Here is an 18,395-nt window from a genome sequence, read left to right on the forward strand (position 1 = left end):
CTTGCCGGGTCAGTAGAGTTTCACCCAGTGTCAGTTCTTCGGGCACCCACTGGTTGCCTTAGGAAGATGACTGCAGCCCAGCAGGGTAGTTTCAGCCAGGTACTTGCCCAGGGTGCCTGCAGAGTACGGGAAGCAATGCTTCTTCTGATTTCTGATGTCCCTACCCTCTTGCCCTCTCCCTTCTCCTCCGGTCCCATCCTTGTTCTCCTCTCTGATTTAAAACAGTCCTTGTTTTAATCTTTTATCCAGCAGCCAGTTGGAGGCCACACTCTGCATGCTGTATTTCCGTCTCATTGAACTTGCCTTCACAACACTTAGTCAGTTGGGGCAATGATTTTGGTGACAGCATTTCCCACTTACTATGCCAACATTGTCTACTACAGACTGGGATGAACTTTTTTTTTTTTTTTTTGTATTTTTCTGAAGTGAGAAGTGAGGAGGCAGAGAGACAGACTCCTGCATGTGCCTGACTGGGACCCACCCAGCAAGCCCACTAGGGGGCGATGCTCAGTCCATCTGGGGCGTTGCTCTGTTGCAAACGGAGCCATTCTAGCACCTGAAGCGAAGGCCAGGGAGCCTTCCTCAGCACCCAGGTCAACTTTGCTCTAATGGAGCCTTGACTGCAGGAGGGGAAGAGAGAGACAGAGAGGAAGGAGAGGGGGATGGGTGGAAAAGCAGATGAATGCTTCTCCTGTGTGCCCTGGCAAGGAATCAATCTCGGGGCTTCCACATGCTGGGCTGACGCTCTACCACTGAGCCAACAGGCCAGGGCCCAGGATGCACTTTTAAAAATTATTTTCTCAGTTGATATTCAATAGCCCCAGCCACTCCACAAAGTAGGTCTTGAGCAAACTAGGGCTCTGAGCGGTTCCAACAGCCTCCAGCTGGGCAGGCATGTGCAGAGCCCAGCCATAGCCAAGACCAGGAAGTGAGCCGGCTTTGATGTTTGTTATAAGAAACAGGGACATCATATCTGTATTCTACACAGTAGGTGCAGTTTGATAGTTGTCTGGTTGCCTTTTAGTTCATAATCTCTATTTTCCAAGAGATGCAATGTTATGGCTAAATTGCATTCACCCCTCCCCCCCTTCAAATCTGCACATTGAAGTTCTAAGTCCCATTAACTCAGAATGTGAGTTAAGGTCTTTACAGAAGGTAATTAAGGTAAAATGAGGTCCTGAGGGCAGGTCCTAATCTGATATGACTGGTGTCCTTATAAGAGGAAGTTGGACACAGACAAGCATGGAGGAAGACCATGTGAAGACCCAGGGAGAGAAAGCAGCCATCTGTGAGGCAAGGAGAGGCCTCAGAAGGAACCAACACTGCGAACACCTTGATCCCAGGTTTCTAGCCTCCAGAACTATGAGAAATGCAATTCTGTAGTTTAAGCCACCAGTCTTTTTCAACTATTTGCAAACCTCTTTCTCCCCCACCCCACTTTCCAGAAATAGCGGGGTTTAGAGGGGATCTCCTAGGTTCTGGCAATGAGACATCAACAAGGTGAGACTCCTGCCCTGGTGTGGAAAGGTCACGGCAAAACTCTTCCTTGCTCTCCCCTGTTATCTCCTTCCACATCATTGTTACTTTGACACCCTGTCTTGATTTTGGTTATTGTTTTGTTTTGTTTTGTTTTTGTATTGTGATGTGTGTACATACGGGGCCTTGCTGACCCTGGAGCGCTGGTCCCTACCAAGGTTAGCCAATTGTAAGAGACAATAAATGCACCTTTCATATGCAAACCAACTGGTCCCAAACCCACAGTCCCACCACCTCCTGCATCTGCCCACACATACAGGGCCATTGGTCCCCTGCCCTAATCACCCCAAGGCCAGGTACCAAACAGCTGACATTATTCACATTATCTTAAGTGTGTTTAACCTGCCTTGTCTCCCCTGCAGAAACCACAATAGACCCTCTTTTCCACGTTTTCCCTGCGTTCTTGTGCATCTTAACCAGCGTGGTACTTCCCATGGCCCTGCCCAGTACGGAATGCTGTCATCTCTAGAGACTGTAACAAACAATCTATTCTATGGCAGTGTTCTGCTCATCTGTTGGTCTCACTATACTTGAGAACAATAGAGTCTACATTTTAAAATACTGCTACTAGCCTGACCAGGCAGTGGCACAGTGGATAGAGTGTCGTACTGGGTCGTGGAGGTTCCAGGTTCAAAACCCTGAGGTCGCTGGCTTGATTGAGCAAGGGGTCACTCGGTCTGCTGTAGCCTCCCGGTCAAGGCACATATAAGAAAGCAATGAACAACTAAGGTGCCGCAACAAGGAATTGATGCTTCTCATCTGTTTCCCTTCCTGTCTGTCCTTATCTGTCCCTCTCTCTGTCTCTCTCTGTTCCTGTCACAGAAAAAAAAAATACTGCTACGAGCTTCATCCTCTGGACCCTGCATGACATACCATCTTAGCTTCTATGTTCTGCTTCAGAAACCCTCCTTTGTCTTTTTGGCTGGCTCCGCTCTCCTCTTTCTGACGGCAGTCTCCCTATTTTATTGTTTTCCACAGTTTCTCTCATCAGCCACTTCTTTAATTTCACCAGTCTGCTGTGTTAATTTGCGATGAATGCTGTAACAAAATACCATAACGCAGGTGATCCAAACAACAGAATTTATTGTTTCACAATTCTAGAGGCTAGAAGTCCAAGATGTCAGCAAACAGTTTCTTCTGGGGGCTGTGAGGGAAAGACTGTCCCACGTCTCACTCTGCGGTTCGTGGATGGCTGGCTTCTCCCTTGGGTCCCCTGACAAGTCTTCCCTCTATGTGTGCTCTCTTTTCATACTATTCTTTTTATAACGGCGCTTGTTATATTGGGTTAAGGGCCTACCCATGATATTTTTGCTTAACTAACTATATTTGTAACAACAACCCTGTTTACAAATAAGGCCATATTCTGAGACACTGGAAGTTAGGCCTTCAACATACCATTTTGGGAGTACATAATTCAACCCATAACAACCGCTAACTTCAAAATCCAATATCCTAATTGAGTTTCTCAGAGTGATACATATATTTTTTTAATAGAGACAGAAAGAGAGTCAGAGAGAGGGATAGATAGGGACAGACAGGAACAGAGAGAGATGAGAAGCATCAATCATCAGTTTTTCGTTGCGACACCCTAGTTGTTCATTGATTGCTTTTTCATATGTGCCTTGACTGCGGGCCTTCAGCAGACCGAGTAACCCCTTGCTCAAGCCAGTGACCTTGGGTCCAAGCTGGTGAGCTTTGCTCACACCAGATGAGCCCGCACTCAAGCTGGCGACCTCGGGGTCTTGAACCTGGGTCCTCCACATCCCAGTCCGACACTCTATCCACTGCGCAACCGCCTGGTCAGGCTCTCAGAGTGATAATTTGAATTCTTAAATCAAAATCATGGATAAGGGAGATTGTTTAAAAAGCAAACACACAGCAGATTTCTGCATCCCAGCTCCAATTGAGAGAAACCCAGACTCTAAGTGTCAGGCAAGTCCCTCTGACTATCTGTGGCTACAGAGTCTCCCCTAGAAGGCCCAAGTGTAGTTTGCATGCTTATCTTTCCTCTGCTGGGACGGCCATAATGGCCTCCTGATGGTTTTCCTGTCTGTCCATTCTCACACTGCTCGGTGATTGGACTTGATAATGTGCTTTTCTAACCTTGCATTTCATTTAACATTTTGATCGACAAATATTTTGATTTCATGTCTTTATTTCACAAACACACTGAGTTAACTATGAGTGTGGCTTATAACAAAATATAACGGCATTTGTCCTTCCTAACAACCCTGTGAGACTGGCACAGTTCCCCCCCCCCCACTGTTTTAAAGTTTATTCTTTTTTTAATTTTTTTTAAAATTTATTTATTCATTTTAGAGAGGAGAGAGAAAGACAGAGAGAGAGAAGGGGGGAGGAGCTAGAAGCATCAACTCCCATATGTGCCTTGACCAGGCAAGCCCAGGGTTTTGAACCGGTGACCTCAGCATTCCTAGGTTGACACTTTATCCACTGTGCCACCACAGGTCAGGCTCTCCCCCTCACTTTGTAAATAAGCACAGTAAGCAGGAGCCAGGCAGGAAGCCAGGGAAAGGGGGCGGGGGCTCTGCGCTGTGCTCCCTAGGCTGTGACTCTCTCAGATGTGTGCAGCCCGGTCCAGGAAATTTCACACTTCACACCTGGGACTCACATTTTTCTCCAGAAGGTGCCCTTCTCCTGATTCACTGGGTTCCCCTGCTGTTGAGCTCCTGTAGGTCCAATGGGTCTCAAAGGGTGGCCCAGAGCCAAGAAGGCCAGTCCCCAATCCCTGTCCTCCCCAGACCTTCACCCCAGAACCAGACTCTCTGGGGTGGTGTGGGCTGTGATGTTATAACAAGCCTCCCAGGCAATGCTGGCACACACTCAGTTTGAGAAGCACAGCGCTAATCGCAGTCTAGGGGGTTCTGTCCTTCAAGGCTTCCACATGTTTCTGCCTCTGACTCCCACTAACCTTTTCCCAGCAGTTCCTTATTGGCTGCCCATGCCCTCCCCCTTCAAAGCCAATTCCTAATGTCGCTTATTGGTGAAGCCCTTTCTTATAATCAGCTCTGGGATCTCTCCTCAGAGTACTCTTCACACTCACACCTATTTTTCCTTTAGAATACTTTCCCTGCTCTGCTTATATCATCACTGTACCTATCCCCTGAAAGCAGGCAGTTTGAGATTAAATGCCCATATCCCTCACACATTCACATCCACTGTTCCTGTACTTAAGGAAATGTTCAATGCAGCACTGTATTGAATGACTACATTAACCTACGGAACACCTTTTTAAGGTTAAGTACATTAACAAAAAAGAGATTAGGAGTGATGAACTACTTCGAAAAAATAACACAAAGATGGATACAAAACATAATTCTTTGACAAAGCAAATGTTTTTAAAAGATTTCATTTATCTCTCTCATCAAAACAGTGCTGTGGGCCCCCGGACTGCCCAGAGACTTCCTCCTTTGGGGAGCTCCCGATTCTTTTATGCACACCACACTGCCCACATCAAAGTGGCTTTTCCAGCGCAGTTAAGATGCGACAATCTGCCATCGAGCACTCAGAATTGAATGTAATGCTCCCACGTGGTCTGACTTTCATGCTATGAAAGAGCACCTTTTTTGTTTGTGGCCTTTTTGAGCTCTGAGTGAGCCTCTGTCTGCACCCCTTAACTACCTTAACCACAGAACACTAGCAACTCTTATGGTCAACTAAACCCACTATTTTTTCCTGATTTAAACTGCTGAGTATTAGACCTCCCTGATGTGAAAGTCATCAGAGATTATATTAATGACTATGTTGTTTTAAAGAGACACATAACTATTTTGCATCTTGGAAGACGCCTGCATAAAATGGGTTAGGGTAACCATACTCCCAATGACCTCCATTTGAATCAGATACCACTGACATTGAAAGGTCTTGCACGTTTTTCAAGTTCTCAGAGTACAGGTCTGTCCCCTTATCCATAATTCCAAAGTCGAAAAACCTCTGAAAACCATTTTAGAACTCATTTGGTGGCAATATCTGACCTGAAGCAATTTATAGGCTATATTCACCTCACTTAGTATGAGTTCAGGCATTTTTCTGCAGGAATGTTTTACACAACTAAAGATCTTTGTCCAGGGTTCACTGAGGTGTTACCACTAAATTTTCAGTATATTCCTTGTATTAACCTTTTAAGTTGAAAACAAACAAAAACAAACCTGAAGTCAAAAACACATCTGACTCTACCAGTAGCAGATCAGGGATTAAAGATTTGGTTCAAGCCCAGCCAAAGTGTAGTAAAAAAAACAAACTAAGATTGTTTTCTAGTTCTGTGACATGTATCTACTTTTGGTGGCTGGAAATAAAGCCACCTAGAAATTGTGTTAACATTGCACATTGGCCAACCCAGATTATTTCTAATAGCTGTTCAAGGACCTAGTGATGAAGGCCACCAAGACAGCCCCTATTATTCCCACATTTAAAAGATGTACTCAAGATTACACGGTGGCCATCTTGGGAACTCTGTCTCATTTTTGTCACTGACTCACTCCTATGTTGTTTTTAAACTCATAATTTATAACATATAAAAATTAAATTGGAAGACTGTTCTCTTATACTTCTATCAGATTAAAACTTTCTGGTATAAAGTTTTATCCATTTATATACATCTTCATGTTACGAAATGGAGCATAAATGTTATCAAAGCATTTTATTGAAAAGTGTATTCCATATAAAAAATTTTAAGTGTAAATGGTGAGTTGAATTCTTGCATGACTAACTTTCTAAAATAAAAATTACTTAGAAGAAATTTCCCCTCTGTCTATGTGGACTCCAGTGAAGCACTGTATAAGTAATTTCTTTGCCCACTTAGAATACCTAAATGAAGTCAGAGATTCCACTACAAAGGCATGACATTTGTTTCATTTTACAAGGAAGTAATCTGAAACAAATCTATTTCTTTTGTGTCCTTAAATGCACCTGATTTTTCAGCTGTGAAATAGGTAGAGTACCTGCCATAACTTCAAGGGTTGTTATGTGTGTTAAAGGTAATTTAATAAAGAGTCAAAGCACAAAAGGGTGCACTGAGAAAATGGTGGGTCTGTGCCTTTGTGTATTTCTAATGACCATTTCCATCAAGAAGAACAGCAAGGCTCATCTTCACTTAATCTAAAAACCAGGTAGTAAAAATGTAGGAGACAGAACTAGAGTCTCCAGTCCACTAAGCAGAAGTAGAAAATGATGTTTGTAAGGGGAAAGATGGCTTGTGTGATCTCATCTGAGAGGTGCTTTTGGCGGAGAATGCAAGAAATGAAGCCGTTGTGGAATGCGGCAGTTAAATCTGAAAGGCAGGGAGATGAGCTGCAGGGTGAGCGTTTGTTTGAACTCAGTTGACTATGTCAGATTCTGGTGTTTCATAATTGAGTATTTTTTAGCAGCTACTGCCCTGATGTAGTTTCTTTGAGCAAGGGAAAAGATAAAAAGAAAGCCATTACCACAGGCAAAATCGGAAATGAGTTTATATTTACATCTCAGCGCCCTTGATCTATTCTGCTGTGTAAGTAATAAACATGGTCCCTCCTTCTATTCATTTTATATGCACTCTTGGGCCAAGGGTCAAGGTTTATGGGGTATAGAACCTCCCTTAAAAGAAGGCCTGGGCAATTAGCTTCTCTAGAGAGATTCTGGCAGAATCCAGGGAGGCAAGCTTGGGAGGCTTCTTTGCACCAGTGACCCTTTCTACTAAAGACTCCAGAGTGAAGCCTCTAAGTTACACTTTAGGTTCAGTAAGCCTCATGCTCATAGGAAAGGAAAAAAGCAAAACATTTTCTCCCTTTCTCTTCTATTCCTTCCACGGGAAATCATATCATCTGAGGAAAGAGAAGGCTGGTCTTCTTTTGAGAAGACAACTTTGCAAAAGCAGTCAAAACAGAGAGAGGCATGGCTCTCAAGCCTGAGTATACATTCCATTCTCCGGGGAAGCGTTTCAAGTACAGTGACGTCCACCTCTCACTGCAGAACAGCGGAGTCAGGATCTCGGGGAGTGGGCATTCTATTTTACAAGTTCTCGATTCCGGGGGCCCTCGAGTTACGACACAGTTCTGCTCCTATGACAGTGATGTAATCGAATTTTGGTGTAAGTCAAAGCACACCCTAGCCTAAGTTACTTACCTATTCTAACACAGTTGTAAAATCATACTCTAGAACAGGGGTCTCAAACTCAACTCAGCATGTGGGCCGCAGAGCAAGATCACAGCCGTTCGGCGGGCTGCACTAGGTCTACAAAAGGCAACTGTTACGCAACACTTTTCTCACTGCAGTTGAAAACAAAAAAAAAATCAGTACAACAAGCACAATCGTACATGCAGTTTACTCAGTGTCACAAAACGACCAGAAACTGTAGTTCGCATCACAACTGCTGTTAACTAAGCTAATATCTAGCTAGGATGCTAGAGAAATGAAAAATACAAGTAGGCCCCTAGGCTTACTTAATTTTATCCAAAATATTTTGAACTTCGTGGATTAGTCTGCGGGCCGCACAAAATTGTTCGGCGGGCCGTGAGTTTGAGACCCCTGCTCTAGAACATAAAAACAAAACTAAGCCACAGAAAAAAGAAAAGGACATAAATATACTGTACTGTAGTAACAGAAAAAAATGACAAAAAATGAGTGTAAAAAAAGACAAGTCTCAATTTTTTAGTTTTTATGGGAGTGAGAGTCGTAAACTCAAAACGTTGCGTCAAGACTGTCATAACCCGAGGACCCCTTGTAATGACCTGAGATGGGATGATGCAAACCATTCTGCATGCCATAAGAGACCCTAAGATTATACAAAAACCTACTCAGCCCTCACTTTGCTTGTCAGCCATGAGGAGGGTGGAATCTTGCTGCCATAGAAGACTGTGTATGCTGTCCACTGAGTGCTTTGTGGCTGGAGCATGGCTGAAAGGGAGTGATGTGGCCCGAGCTGCCGGAGACACGTGGGGAAGGGACCACACACTTGACTGAGAGGCCAAGTTGAATTTAAAATGGCGAAAGGAAGCAGAATTGAGAAAAGAAAAAAACAGGTGAAGACACATTGAGTCATATTCTAGACTTCTTTTGCTTTAGGAATTCTCTACACCTTTTCTCCATGTAATATGTTGGGTCTATGTGTGATTCTGAAAGAAAATGTGAACAGGTAGGTGTATGTAGAAAACATCACTGTCAGTCAAGTGACTAGCTGTGCAGACATTATATGACGATAATCTAGTTTTGTGAATATGACACTTGTGAATCAAAAATTTTAGAATACTTTAAAAGGAACATTTAAAAAAATCACACATGAAAAGAAAAGAAAATTTATGGAAAAGTAGACTATTTTATCCCTTTTCCTATGCACCTAATGCCTAGCCAGCACATACAAAGTGAGATTTTAAAGGTGCCTGCTAAACCTATTTGAAAACAAATCCTATTTGGCCCTATACCCAGATGTTCGGGCATTCAGGCCGTCAATTCCTCAGTCCTCCAATCTGAAAGTGCTCAAAAGATGGAGGCAGGACTTGTACAAGTCTTTTAAACCAGGTAACCATAAGGAATCACCTCTCAATTCCCCCCAGTTGGTACTCATTTTTACATTGACAGTAGTTGAAAATGTTAAACACAAGTAAAAAGCTTGAGACGTTATTGGGCCAGGTGTATTAAAATAAAATCAAAAAAATAGAAATATTAGGTATATACATGACAGCCTAAATGAAAGGTGATACAGCATTTTCCATTCAAAGCTTACAGTAGTAAGAAAACTTTAGTAAACAAACCCCAGTGTCCTTTCTACAGTGGCTCCTCAGAGCCTCCTCCATTGCTAATTTTCCTTCATATCTTGTATAAATAGAGTCGCACACATTTTACACGACTTAGAAAAGGTTGCTAAATCATAAAATAGCTCCCAAATATGGCATTTTTACTTTGAGTACTACTAAAACTGATATTTGATCCTTAAAAGAATGTCCAAATCATTTGAAGCAATAAAGAAAACACTTATGTTTTATAAGGTCCTACAAGGTTCTGCAGAAATGAGAATCTTATTGTTCTTCCAAACTATGTTGTTAACGAAAGTCTGTATATAAGAATTTGTGAAATTGAAAAGCTGGACCATTTAAAAATAGTCCTTCTTAAGGTAGAGCAGTTTCTGAGGCTCCTTTCCCTCCTGGGAGGTCTGGGCAAGGCCCGGCAATCGATGAGATCCACGGCACTTAACACAGCAGCTCTCCATGGCGTACGGTCGAGTCTTCTGCAGGAAAGAGGCTGGGAAAGCATGTCTGCTTCATATCTGGGGGCTCTGAGCAGTCTGCACAGATGGAATTGTTCAACGGTCTCAGATTTTAGAGGGAGGGCAATCAATGAAATCTGGGAAAGATATTTTTAAGCTTCTGACTTCACCTGCAAAATCTAACAGGTTGAATTAGTAATTTTTAAACAAATAAGCCAAAGCATAGCAAAAGTACAAAAAACTGCCATGATAGGCATCCAGTTATTTGATTTTTATAAATGAGTTTAGTTTTGCAACTATTTGGGATTTATTGAAATGGCCACTGAACCTTTGAGTCGCATACCCAATTGTAAACAAGAGGTCAAACTGGGTACATTTTGGGTAGAACAAGTCTTTTCTTCTCAGAGAGCAGTATTCAGATGTTGTTCTAGCAAAGCAAGGGGACCAGCTGGGAGCAGGCCATGGCGCAGAGCTGTGGGCACCATCCTGTGAAATGTGGACACTTTTCCATATAGAGTGTTTCTTCCTGAGTAATTCAGCCTCATTCCAGGAAGTAGGGATGGTAGGTGATCTCAGCACACGAAAACCAGTGCAATCAGTGATTGTTATTGTTTCTATTATAATGAGGCAGCCGTCCCTGAGAACGGCGACAGGTCTTCCTACGCTCTATGGCTGCTGCTGATACTGGCCTTCTGTAGCAGTGTAGAAATCATCCAGGACGCTCTGCAAGTAGTCAAATGTTGGCCTCTCTTCTGCCTTTTCTTTCCAGCACATTTTCATGATGTCATAGAGCTCATCTGGGCAGTTCTCCATGCGGGGCATCCTATAGCCCTGTGACAGTGCGGTCATCACGTCGGCATTAGTTCTCCCTAGAGCAAATAAATAAATAAATAAATAAATGCCATACTGTTTAGAAGCCTGACCAAGGCGCCAGCATTGCAGTGGTCTTGCTACCATATCCCTCATCCATTACTGAAGCAAGCTCTGGAGGCTGTTGTAGGCTGAATGATGGTCCCTGCAAATTCATATGTTGAAGTCCTACTCCCCCCAATACCTCAGGCTGCGATTTATGTAAAGATAAAGCCTTTAACGATGTCATCAAATTAAAATGAGGCATCTAGGGTGGGCCCCACCTAATCTGACTGGTGTCCTTACAAGAAGAGGTCAAGACCCAGAGAGATGCTGGGATGCATACACAGAGGGAAGGCCACGTGAGGACACAGTGAGGAGACGGCCATCTGCAAGCCAAGGAGAAGCCTCAGGAGAAACCAGGCCTGCCAACACTTTGACCTCAGACTTCTGGCCTCCAAAAGTCTGTGGCATTTTGTTATGGATGCCCTAAAAAACTATTACGAAGTTCTGAGAAAACTTCTTTAAGCAACGAAATAATATAAATTTTAGTACAAAAGGAAACAGGCGGTATTCAGTTTGTCAAAGGGGAAATAGGCAAATATGGTAAGTAGAAGACAAAGCAAGTTCTCTTTCATGACAAAAGGATACTGGGCTTGACTGACCTTTTGAATGAACTACTCAAGCCCAGTCCTAACCTTCAATCTCAATTTCTTTTGTAGTATTATTTTCTTTTCAGTCTTTACCTATTATACATCATTAAAATCATATGCACATGTATTATCTTAAACTAATATTTTTTCAAATCAGCTTTTCACTGTAAGTTTACTTAAAGAAGTCAGGATCCTTAACTAAGCCAGCTGATTATGTCTCAATCATAAAACTGTCCGTCTTCAGCACAGGCCAGACGAGTCCAAGCTCTCACTGACCCTGGAATGTGTGTATTCTCAGTATCCTGCGAGGGAACGAGGTACTCACTGTTCCAACTGAGCTCTGTGAGAGGACTGACAACAGCACATGGCATTTAAAAGGATCAAATGCCTCAGGATAGTTCAGAAGTTGAACTTCCAATCTTTGTTACTGAAAATAGTTTTATGAGAAAAGATGATTGTGATACTATTTTCCTCCATTATTAAAATAGGACGGAGAAGCAAGCTAATGTAGTGGTTTAGCAGTGCCTACCCACACCTATATGTTTTTCCTATATATTTTGTGAATGCCTTCTTCTGCAGAATCTGAACTCCAGAGAGGAGCTGTATTTCATGCAGAGTATTTTCATGCAGAATATGCACACTCTCTGGCATATGTAGAACTCCATTCATCACAACCAACTTCTTTTCAATAGCTGTCTCTTTGCCATAACCATAGATTTTACCACTAGTGGTCACTGGAAAGACACTAAAAGATAGCTAGTAGCTTAGGAAAATGTCTTTTATGAGACTTGGAAGAGAACTTTCTTTTGAATTTACTCTCTAAGAAGTGTTTTTCAAATTATGGGTTACCACTCATTTGGAATCAACAAATTCATTTTTAGGGAGCTACCAGTATTTAAAAGAACTAACAGAATAAAAAAAGATCAAAAGGCACTATACATAAAAAAGTTGGTGTGGTTTGTGAAACTTTGGTTTTACATATGGAGTGGGTTGCTGGTATATTTCTTACCATAGGTCATGATCAGTGACCTCTGAATTCTGGCTTTAACTAACCTTTCTTCTTTGAAGGACACAGTGACTGAAAGGTCCTGTCTGGATTTAAATCCCTGAAAGAAGACTGATCGTTTCTGTCCTGGAAGCACACTTGGTTTTGAAATGGAAAGATCCAGGTGAACTTTATAATTGTTAAGATGTCTTGAAAATTGTTTAGATGGTGAATTATTTTTTTCTCATGTCAATTTCTGAAATATCATCTTCAAAAACAGTATTTGTGTAACTGGAAGTTCTAACTGGAAGATTCATTTGATTCTCAATGCTTGAAACCAAAAGGCTGATTTGCATCAATATCATTTTTTCTCCTTTTTTTTCCAAGTGAGAGGAGGGGAGACAGAGAGACAGATTCCCACATGCACCCCAACTGGGATCCACCTGCAACCCCCAATGGGGCCGATGCTCTGCCCATCTGGGGCCATGCTTGCAACCCAGCTATTTTTAGCGCCTGAGGCAGAGGCTCCAGGAAGCCATCCTCAGCTCCAGGGCTGATGTGCTGGAACAAATTGAGCCATAGCTGTGGGAAGGGAAGAGAGAGAGAGAGAGAGAGAGAGGGAGACAGAGAGAGAGAGAGAGAGAGAGAGAGAAGGGGTAGGGAGGGTTGGAGAAGCAGATGGTCACTTCAACTGTGTGCCCTGACCGGGAATCAAACCTGGGACATCCATACGCCAATGCTTACCACTGAGCCAACAGGCCAGGGCCACATCAATATCTTTATTTAGGGTTCTGGTCTTCATAAATTTTATGGCTTTGGCATTGCCTTGGTTCTTGAAACTAGCCAAGTTCTCTTGAATAATTTTCATAAGAAACCTCTGTGTACAAATATCGATCGACTTACAACCTATGCAACTTACGACCATTCAACTGTACGACCACAATTGCTAGCCACGACTGCTCCGCGTCTGGCAGCGCAAGCGTTGCCCAGCTGGGTGTACGACAGTGAGGACCAGCTTCCAGCAGCACTACCATCTCCGCGTGCACCATTTCAACTGTTATCCCAGACTCAGTACAGCAATTTGTGTTTTGTGTCTTGAATATTTTTCATCAAACCCCTCCCAAGATGTCTACCAAGAGGAAATTGTCTTTGCAAATATTAAACCAGTTGTACTGGTAGTGCAGTGTTTTACTTAAACCTGACGAATGTAAAAATAAGAAACAAAATGGTGTAGAGATGATACAAACAGCATAAAATGAACAAAGACAATTATGATATATAACAATAATGAAAGAAAATTATGATAAAATATGACTTAAAGATTTTTATAACATCATTTCACAGTACTGTACGTATAGCCTACTCAACTTACGACCAAATCGTGTTACGACCGGTCTGTTGGAACCAATTGTGGTCGTAAGTCGAGCACTAGCTGTATGCTTCTACATGGGGGTTGGGTGTTGATCTGGGATCCTGGTGGGAGGACTAATATACAGGAGGATAGAAACAGCAGCTGGGTGTGTAAATTGAGTTGGGAATATCTTTACTTCTTTCCTGGAGAAGCCCCAATGGAATAAAAGGCTAAAATGTGCCCACAGAATATAAACCTTTTTAGGGCCCCTGACCCCACTGCAGACATTTCTTCCTTGTTCTCCTATATTCTCCTGATGCTGAAGAACTCTCTCAATGGTGCAGAAAAAGACCAGCAATGTTCCATCCTGCCTAGGGAATTTGATGTGGTAAGAAGAATAAAAAGGAGGAAATCTAAAGTCTATCTTTGAATGTAAAAGTAATTCAATAAATAAAATAAGGCTATTAAATAACAAGTGTTTTGGAAGAAAGAGAGAGCTAGAAGCTGATCTCAACCAGACCCTAAGATTAAAGCTGATACTTGGTAGCTGCTTTTTTGTTAGGCCAAAGAGAGCAAACACCCATTGGCTAGTGATCTCAAAAGCTAACCACTTTCCTATTCTACCCTTCATTCTTTCAAAAGGATTTATTGAGCACCTAATATAGGTCATGAATTAACACTAAGCTCTGAGAGATACAAAGATTATGATTACAGAGACTTATCTTCAAATGTTACATAGCCCAGTGGGGAAGATGTTCCCAAGATAGGGAGGGGAATGAGAGCTGGAAGTGACTCTGGAGTGGATAGGAATTGGCAAAGACTAAAGGTTGATGAAGAAGCACAGGACGGAGAAACACGCAGTACAGCAGAGATTAGAAAGGAAAAGGGAGTTAGAGACAGGAGATGGAAGCCCAGCAGCTCTAGGAACCATGACGTCTTTAAAGACAAGGGGCCTCTATGAGTGTGAGAGGGAAGAAGTACCAGCTAACGGGACCACTATCTCCCACCCAATACACTTCCAAAAGAGTAAATTAGTTTTTTCACGCACTGCTGAGCCTTGTAGCAGAATGAGTTTCCTGGCTCTGATTCACATATGGCACTGAGATATATCTGGTAAGAAACAGCTAGAAAAGACAGGATGCTTCAGAAAACTGTCATTTTTTTAAACCTCCTGTCTAAGGGCAAAACAACACAAAACCCCCAAAAGACCCCCTCTAGTTTCTTTAGAAAATTTATATATAAATACTAAAGTTTTGCTTTTTTTCTTTAAGGGAAAGGAGGGGAGGTAGAGAGACAGACTCCTGCATTTGCCCCCACTGGGATCCACCTGGCAACCCCTGTCTAGGGCCAATGCTGAATCAACTGAGCCAGCCACAGTGCCCGCAGCTGATTGCTCGAACCCATTGAGCCACTTGCTGCAAGAGGTGAACAGAGAGAGAAGGGGAAGAGGGAGGGGAGAGAAGCAGATGGTCACTTCTCATGTGTGCCCTGACCAGGGATAAAACCCAGGATGTCTGCACACCAGGCCAGTGCTCTATCCACTGAGCCAACCATCCAGGGCCACAGTTTTGTTTTTAGGAAAGTGAAGTGAGAACTTTGGCTCTGTCTCCTTTTTTTCTCTTTAATTCATGACCTCTTTAATTTATCTCAAGAAGAGAACAAGAAACAGAAACTTAAAATCTATCTTTGATAAAACCAGGAGACATCTGTCAGCCAGAGGCAGAAGTGGTCAGAGCCAAGAGGAGGAACATGAAACTACAGTGTCTACAAGAAAGGGACAGGCAAGATGTGCCATCCCATCACCTGCACCTGGGGAGGCTATAGCTACCACACATGCAAAGGTGAGGTGGGCGGCCACAGACAGGGCTGTACCCACAACCTGCCTGGCAGGTGCCCCACGTTATGCTGGAGAAACTAACGAAATGCCAGGCGCAGTGGAGGTGGTGGCAGAGTATAGGATGGAAGACTCGGAGTGAGGAGAAAGTGTGAATGTAACAAAATGAGACACTTCCGACACATGTCATAAAATGGATGAATCCTGAGGACATTATGTTCAGTGAAGCAAGCCAGACACAAAAGGACAAATACAGTATGATTTCACTTATGGGAAGTACATAGAGTAGTTAAATTCGCAGAGACAGAAAGTAAAATATAGGTTACCAGGGACTGAGGGGTTGGGGTAATAGAGAGTTCCAGTTTGGGAAGATGAAAAAGTTCTGGACATGGATGGTGGCGATGTTTGCACAATACTGTGAATGTGCTCATTCCACTGAACTATACACTTAAAAATGGTTAAGATGGGCCTGACTGGCAGTGGTGCAGTGGATAGAGCGTTGACCTGGGATGCTGAGGTCCCACATTTGTTCCCTAGGGTCGTCTATGGCCATACCACCCTGAATGTACCCAATCTTGTCCGAAACCCTGGGGTCACAGGCTTGAATGCAGGCTCATCCAGCTTGAGTGCAGGGTTGTCAACTTGAGCGCAGGATCATCAACATGATTCCAAGGTTGCTGGCTTGAGCCCAAAGGTCACTGGCTTGAGAAAGGGGTCACTGGCTTGAACAAGGGGTCACTGGTTTAGCTGGAGCCTTCCCAGTCAAGGCACATATGAGAAAGCAACCAATGAACAACTAAAGTTACACAACTATGAGTTGATGCTTCTCATCTCTCATCTCTCTCCCTTCCTCTTTCTCAAAAAATGGTTAAGATAGTAAGTTTTATTCTATGTATAGTTGACCATAATAAATAGAAAGAAAGACACCACTGTCCCCTCCCCAGTGAGCCTCCAAAATGCTGACAGCTAGACTTACAACTCATAGGTCCTAGGATATTCTCTCCTGGCGGAACTAAACGGTCCCGGACAAGAAGACACTGACCTGTGAGGTTGCTGAGAAGTAAGCCTGGTGGTCCAGAGACCCTTGTTCCCATGAGATATTTCATCAAAGGAAGGGGAGAAGGTAAGCCTAGGGGCTCCAGGGAAAGACAGAATGACAGGGACAAAAGAACAGACAGGAAACTCAGAGAATCACTCCAGCAGGCCTACCGTCTGACCAGCAAGTGATTCAGAAAGAGAACAAAAAGTAGAAAAGAGGAAATTTTCAAAGAAGCAATCCATGAAAATTTCCCAGAATTTATGGCTATACATTTCCATACAGAAAGGACAAAACAAGCACCCAGCATAACACAAAAATGACAAAGCCCCACACCGAAATAAACAGAGGAAATGAGGTCCTAGACAGAGGACAGATTCAGAAGTGATCACCTGCCCAGCCACTTCAGGTGGATTCAGTGGAAAACTTTGCCTAAAGTTCTAGGTGGAAGGGTTTGCCGTGTTTTAGCATTCATAACAAGCAAATTTGATAAGTGTACTTATTTAAGTCATGAGTCTCTCCAGAAAAAGTCCTACTTGGGAATGTATATTATACTTTAAGCAGGAATTAGAAGCACACTAATAACTTGGATGCCTCAAATTTTCATGAAGACAAACTCCAAAATCATTTACAGTACCCAGCAACTGTGATAAACGACCTTTGCTCATTCACTGCTCAGTCATCAAGGAGAACACGGAAATGACTGAAGAAAACAATTCTTCAGGGCTTAGAGAATATGGGGGCTAAACACTTAAAAACACAACAAGAACCTGTTGAAATGGACTGACAATAATTAGAGATAAAGGCTTTTTGAGCTTTGCCCAAAATATAATTAATAGATGCAAAGCCTTTTTCTAAAAAGCATGTTAGGCCCTGGCCGGTTGGCTCAGCGGTAGAGCGTTGGCCTGGCGTGCGGGGGACCCGGGTTTGATTCCTGGCCAGGGCACACAGGAGAAGCGCCCATTTGCTTCTCCACCCCACCCCCCTCCTTCCTCTCTGTCTCTCTCTTCCCCTCCCGCAGCCAAGGCTCCATTGGAGCAAAGATAGCCCGGGCGCTGGGGATGGCTCCTTGGCCTCTGCCCCAGGCGCTAGAGTGGCTCTGGTCGCGGCAGAGTGACGCCCCGGAGGGGCAGAGCATCGCCCCCTGGTGGGCAGAGCTTCGCCCCTGGTGGGCGTGCCGGGTGGATCCCGGTCGGGCGCATGCGGAAGTCTGTCTGACTGTCTCTCCCCGTTTCCAGCTTCAGAAAAAAAAAAAAAAAAAGCATGTTACAAAAGTCTTTTCTGGATTATTTCGATGTGCACAGAAGTTCGTGATATTAGATGTGGTCTGCTCAAAGTATCTATTTCAATGAATAGGACAGCAAATCGGAAATGGCGCTCCTGAACTATACTCCCACACATTTAGTATTTGACTACTAGAATTTGTATAAGTAACTTTAATTGACACAATTGTATAATTTATTCTGGTGTTCTTTGATGACTGGAGAATAGAAGTGAAAGATACACCTTTCACCACACGCATATCTTTCTGTTTCTCTTGAATTTAGAACTGCATGACCATATTCTTATTTAATGACAAGTAACATTAGGGGAAGCACTTTACTTAAGAAATAATAGTGTGATATTTAAAACTTTGAACAGCAAATATTAGCAAACACCTATAAGTAGCATCAACAAACAGGGGGCCAGGGAGGCAATTTTCATCAGAAGCCTTTATGTACTACCTGACTTTTTCATGTGCAAATAATACTTAGAAAAGTATTAAAATACTTAATAAAAACAATTATAAATTACAAAAAACTTCAAAAATTTATGAAGAAAACTTATATGACCTATTATCTCATTGCCAAGGATAATAGCATTTTAATATATTACACTTTTAGCCTTTGTTTTTCTCTAAAAGTATGTGTTTACCTTTTATGTACCATATCTCCCCATGTGTAAGACGCATTTGTTT

General features: G+C 42.9%; 1 protein-coding gene across 5 annotated transcripts in view; it reads right to left on the bottom strand.

The window, feature by feature from the left end:
• Nucleotides 1-2,604: 2,604 nt before the first annotated feature.
• Nucleotides 2,605-18,395, bottom strand: part of LYN (LYN proto-oncogene, Src family tyrosine kinase) — a 132,814-nt gene continuing 117,023 nt past the window's right edge. For all 5 annotated transcript variants that reach the window (XM_066379040.1, XM_066379037.1, XM_066379038.1 and 2 more), the window contains exons 13-14: nt 8,054-10,599; nt 2,605-7,680 (exon numbers count right to left, since the gene is read on the bottom strand). In XM_066379040.1, the coding sequence (XP_066235137.1) occupies nt 10,397-10,599 (203 nt within the window). In that variant the 3' untranslated portion in view covers nt 2,605-7,680; nt 8,054-10,396. The remainder of the gene's footprint in view (nt 7,681-8,053; nt 10,600-18,395) is intronic.

This window comes from Saccopteryx leptura, chromosome 3 (genome assembly GCF_036850995.1).
Source record: "Saccopteryx leptura isolate mSacLep1 chromosome 3, mSacLep1_pri_phased_curated, whole genome shotgun sequence".
In the NCBI taxonomy this organism is placed as follows: Eukaryota; Metazoa; Chordata; class Mammalia; order Chiroptera; family Emballonuridae; genus Saccopteryx; species Saccopteryx leptura.